This window comes from Cucurbita moschata, unplaced genomic scaffold (assembly GCF_002738365.1).
Source record: "Cucurbita moschata cultivar Rifu unplaced genomic scaffold, Cmos_1.0 Cmo_Scf00009, whole genome shotgun sequence".
Lineage (NCBI taxonomy): Eukaryota > Viridiplantae > Streptophyta > Magnoliopsida > Cucurbitales > Cucurbitaceae > Cucurbita > Cucurbita moschata.
In genome coordinates, this window is record NW_019268525.1 from 3,703,583 (window position 1) to 3,709,022 (window position 5,440).

The following is a 5,440-nucleotide window of genomic DNA, read 5'->3' on the forward strand; positions in this document are numbered from 1 at the left end:
TTTTTTTTTTTTTTTTTTTTGGAGGGGGTGGGGGGGAGTGGGATATCATTGATGTGTGTATATAAAATAAAATAATAAAAAAATAAAAAAACTATACAAAAGAAATAGAGGATTCAATTTACACCAAGAAAGAGCAATGAAGAAAACATTGTCAAATAAAAATGAATAGGCGCTTTCCTTGGATCCGAGGATCTATGGTGATAAATCATCACGATCCTCATTTAACCCAAAATGAAAGAAATAAAGATGCTTTTAAATTCCTAAAATTCAGCAGATGTTGCTCATCCGGGTTTCTGGATAACATCATAAAACTAGCCAGCCGTTCACGATGTGCTTCCCTTGAGACTCTTCATATGTCAATAACAAGCCTTCGTGAAGGTAAAGGACCCAAACTAAATATTTCCTTTCAGAAGAGTTTGTGTGCCCGCACACACCACTTTTTTATTTTTTATTTTTTACTTTTATCCTTTATAAAGAGAGACAAGGGGAGGAAGATGAAGTGACTGGAGCAAGAAGATTGTTGTTTTTTCAATATATTCCAGATCTCCATATTCTTTGAAAACAATCCTCCAACAACGAAAGAGAAAGGATGTGGTGTCAAAATTCAAGCATCCCCACAAGAATGGTTTAATAGACTGTTGACATAAGAAAGCTATGACATAGCGGTAGAACCGTAACACAAAGAATAATGAGCAATTCACAGGAGCAGTACACAAATATCCATGTCCAATTATATAGTAACATTAGAACATTGGAATATAGATGTGACCCATCAATAGTTAAAAAGATGGATAATTTTGAAATAAAGGAAATCTAAAGGTCAGTTTCCTTTATTATAAAAGAGGAAATCCTATTGATTGAAGTCCGATCAATGTTCAAACGAATTACAGTACATCTTTCCTCAGATTGCAAGATCATAATGGAATAAGCCATTCAAATGATAACTTCTGAAGTCTAACAAAATTAGAGAACATGAAAAAAGATTAAAAGATGGATCACCTGAAGTTGCCAACTCTTCAAATCCAAAGGATCCATAAGCTCATAAACTTTTAAATTGCCATCAGAAAATGCCGCAATCTACAAAAAAACAAAAGGCATAAAAAAGAGTGAATGGGTTTTTTTTTTTTTTTTATTAATAGGAAATACTTTTTCATGAATAACAAAATGCAACAAAAATGAAACAATGAGAAAGTATTTTAGACATCCAAAGTTATTCTTGACCCAACTATCACATTTATATCCAAATAAATCCTTATAGTACTTCATTATTGAGGGGGAAATAATGATATGTTAAGTTCCAGAGTAATAAAAATGAACTAATTGAATGCGTTAAAAATCAAAGGCAATTCAGAAGTAGCAAAAAACACAGGAATCATCCACCAGTAACAGCACAAGGATATATATCTCGCAAGAGAATCAGAAGAAATATTGTCATTTACCATTTTCAGACCAGAAGAGGAATTTCCAAATTGGATGTCTATGATTTGAGATGAATTACTTTTGAAGTGTTTGGATAGCTTCCACTGCAGAGGCTGGGCATCTAGAAAGCAGCAACAGGCAATAGATTTATACAATGATTAGGACGCTTCAAATTCTAGTCAAATGAGGGTTTATAGTTTATGTACCATGCTCTTGGGCCAAGTAAAGGGGAAGATAAGATGTAAGAAATAGACGTAGCTAACGTAACAATAAAATTTGAGAGAGAACCCGGGGTCAACAAAAACCAAAAGATTACCTTCAACAACCTCCTCCCACAATGACGAACTTCCATCTGAACAAATGCATGCAATAGAATCACCATACTCTGGAGGGACCCAAACAATCTTAAATATTGCAGCCTCATGAGCCTACAAAGATGGTTTCACCTGGTTTAGGCTCGAGCAAACTTCACTCATTAAAAGCTTTTCTGGAACAACGTTTAACAAACCAAGGTCTCAAAGAGAGAGACCCCAATAAGAACTCAAAATGCACCTACTAGCCTTGAAAGTGTTAGCAGACGCTTAACGTTAATGAATCTTTCGGTAATTTCTGTCTATTTAATTTCTATGCCAGATATGATCTTCTAAGTTCACATAGCCCTTTCCAGCTTCAAATTTTTTAAGAGCTTAAAGCCCTTGCCTTCATCGAGAAAAAACATGAAACATAAGCCATCCAATGAAGGATGAGAACAAACTTCCTGGTTGGCTTTGAATATTTCCCTCGCTTTTGCCTCTACTAGCTTTGAATTAGTTATTGTCTTGTTAAAATTGTAATGTGACTCAATTTCAGCATAGCATGCAATGATGAAAATGAGTCGCATATCATCAATTTTCTCCTCTTGCCGTCAATAACCCAATTTCACTCCTTCGCCCCAAAAACTCACTCGCATTGCACTTGACCCCCTCCACTCTTACTTTTCACTCTCTCTTGACAAGTGAATTCAAAATTTATATAAATTCTCCATGAAGTCTAATCTAAGCAATAAATTAAAATAACATGACCGATAAATCTCCAAAATCTCAAGACGTTTGTCCATTTTGTAAACGTAAACTAACAATAATTTAGAAGTAAGATTAGCTCTAAGAAACCATGGATTAGACCTAGGATAATGAAGTCCAACTGAAATAAAAGAAAGCAGTGAAACTAAAAAACCTTGAAGTTTGAAGTGCGAGTTAAGGATGTGGATGAGGAAGAAGGGTCGAGAGAATCGAAGATGACGACGGTTCCGTCCGCCGAACCAGTGACTAATCTGCTGGCGGAGTAGTTCCAAGCCGAACAAACCGTGCCTTTGTCGAAGGTCGCCATAGCTTTCTCCATCTCAACTCTCTATTTCGCGCCCTCGTCTGCTCCAACAAAACCCCTTTGATTTCGGTTTTGTGGGAGCACTAATTTTTTTATTTTAAGCTATTAATAAAAATATTCCTAAGATTTTTTTTTTTTAAATGTTCATAAATGAAAAGGTTCTTTCTTTTTATTAAATATTTTATATTTAAAAAATTAGAAATATAAATATATATATATTATATATTATAGAAGGTTTAGAGATCGAAAAATGAAATAAATGAATTAAAGGATTATTAAAGAAAAATATTTTCATGTTAATAATTTATTAACGTGAAAATAGTTCATAAATCCATTATTTTTTTAAAGGTCTTAGATTTGTAGTTAAATTTAAAAAAAAAATTGAATGAAAAAAAAGTCCCATGATGGTTATTTATGTTAAATGTCGGTTAATTTTTTCTATTTTTTTAAAAATAAAATCTTATACATGAAAGAATTTTGAAAGCTGAACAAAAAATGTCTGTACTGAGTATTTCTTTTGATTATTATCGTTCATGAAGCGAAACAATATTCTCGTATGGACTCGACAACTCCATCTTTCAAAAACTCGTGATTTAACTAGAACATAGAAGATATCACCACAAGTCTCATGAGAGGCTTTACCCCCAATGGAAACGCTCCTGGAGGGGACTTCGCCTATAGTTGACCGTACCAACAAACTGTTGGGTTCGTCAACTCCTCCTCATTGATGTGTCTCAACTTATTTTGACAGACAATAGTCCATCGGTTACTTCATGCATGGGTAGCATTGAGTCTTGTTATTCCTTTGGCACCTGTCGTTGGGTGCACAATGAACATCGACATACAAAAACTTTGATTTTATTAATCTTAAAATTGATTAGATTTTTAATTTAATCAAATTAAATAACATTTTATTAAGTCAAATCGAATACAACAAAAGAAAACTATATATTATTATTATTATGTAATTGAGTTAAACCACTCCAACAAACTACGATCAAACTCGATAATATTCTTTAATAAACTACAATTAAGAAAACTTAAGATATGGATTAATTGTTAATTTCAAGTTGAAAATTCAAACAAGATTAGATTAATTAAGTATTCAAATAGACTAATTTACTCGATCATATATTATTTAAATCAAATTTAATTTAATTGAACTAAAATTTAAAAAATGTTGTAAAAATTAAGGGAGGACATGGGATATTCAAACTTATGCAAGCTTAAGCTGCAAAATCATCATCCCTAAACATTGGAAAAAAAAGAAAGTAGATATGAACATAATTATTACACACATACAAACTATATGAATGTAATAAATATTGTTGGCTAACTATATAGTAATTTCTAGGCTAATAAATAAAATCATTCAAATATTCAAAGAGATGCCAAGGGAGTTAGCCGTGAACCTCTCAGAAGCAGTCTTCCTCACCAACGACCCAATCTCGGGCGAAAGGCCAGTTCCAAAGTCGGCCTCGGGGACTTCGGGGATGGTAGAGAGCGACCCGACTTCATAGAAGACATAAAATCCATCTTTGGGTTGATCTCGAGCCCGAAAGATGGACGTTTTAGAATTAGATTTGGGTCGAAAGAGAGAGCGGAGGAGTTTGTAGAGAGAGCGAGAGAGTTTAGAAGAAGCCTTGGACATGGGTACACAAGAGCGGGGCGGGGGCGGAGGAGCGGGGCGGTCGGATAAGTGAGGCATGGAGAGGGTTCGTGAGGCTATGGCAGAGTCAAGGTGTTGTTTGAAGGAATTGAGCTCGAAGGAATCATAGAGAGAGCTTCCACAGTCCCAAACGGGAGGGCTGTTGGGGCTGTGATTGGGTTTGGGTTGAAGGGTTGGTTTTTCCATGCCTTGTTTGTTGTTGCAGAGATGAGAAGATGGTGATAATATTTGAAGGTTGGTGAAGTTTGAAAGGGAATGGCTATGAGGAGCGAACTAAAAAGAGGTAACTTTTGCATTATGGTTCACGCCCATGGCTTAAGAGCCATAAGAATTTGTCCCATTTTAGTGACAGACTTTCATCCATATCTCACTTAACCTCTACATTTATTACAAAACTGTTCTAACTTTTTATCTATTATCCCTTTTTGTTCCAACCAATTTAAATATTTTTAAACTTAATTATCCGAATATAAATTTAAATTTTAAATAATTCGAAAGTATACGGACTAAATTTATAAATTTAAAAGTTTAAATATTAAATTAAAAAAATTGTGGGCTCGAGTTGAATTTTGACTTGCACCACTAATTAGTGGTAATAGAGTCCACTGTCTAAATGTCCATTAGGTTAAAATATAATGAACTAAAATTTGATTTTAATACAGAAATTTGTGCCCGTAAATGGTATTAATTAGTGGTTAAATTCAAAATTACATAAAATACACATCAAATTAAAATGAGACTATATACCCCTATAGTTTTCTCGATGTTTTAATTATTAAATTAATTTATTGGAAAATGATATCATAAGGATTTGAAAATGATGTTGAATATTTTTATATCACCTTAAATTTTGTTGGTTTGACTTGCATATTAATCGTTTGTTGGCTTTAATCTTCCAATAATTATGATAGTCGTTGAATATGGTTCAATTAATTTTATTTATAATTTGTCATATTTATTTATTTCCTTTTTTTTTTTTTTTTTTTTTTT

At 33.2% G+C, this 5,440-nt stretch overlaps 4 protein-coding genes across 4 annotated transcripts in view; 1 reads left to right on the plus strand and 3 right to left on the minus strand.

Moving 5' to 3' along the window:
- LOC111447274 (protein SEH1) overlaps positions 1-2,866 on the minus strand; it is a 4,912-nt gene extending 2,046 nt beyond the window's left edge. Inside the window, exons 1-4 of the mRNA XM_023086335.1 lie at positions 2,632-2,866; positions 1,736-1,847; positions 1,440-1,540; positions 1,000-1,077 (exon numbers count right to left, since the gene is read on the minus strand). Coding sequence (XP_022942103.1) covers positions 1,000-1,077; positions 1,440-1,540; positions 1,736-1,847; positions 2,632-2,796 — 456 coding nt within the window. The 5' untranslated portion in view covers positions 2,797-2,866. The remainder of the gene's footprint in view (positions 1-999; positions 1,078-1,439; positions 1,541-1,735; positions 1,848-2,631) is intronic.
- Positions 1-5,440, plus strand: part of LOC111447275 (ethylene-responsive transcription factor ERF061-like) — a 22,570-nt gene that overhangs the window by 13,561 nt on the left and 3,569 nt on the right. The window lies entirely within an intron of this gene.
- The window catches only part of LOC111447268 (probable GABA transporter 2), an 11,730-nt gene that overhangs the window by 1,142 nt on the left and 5,148 nt on the right, over positions 1-5,440 (minus strand). The gene's annotated exons all lie outside the window — the stretch shown is intronic.
- LOC111447227 lies at positions 4,154-4,636 on the minus strand. Its single transcript, XM_023086271.1, has one exon. The coding sequence runs from the start codon at positions 4,634-4,636 to the stop codon at positions 4,154-4,156; it is 483 nt and encodes a 160-aa protein (XP_022942039.1).

Coding starts and splice junctions, on each gene's coding strand:
- LOC111447227 (XM_023086271.1), bottom strand. CDS start 4,636: ATGGAAAAACCAACCCTTCAACCCAAACCCAATCACAGCCCCAACAGC.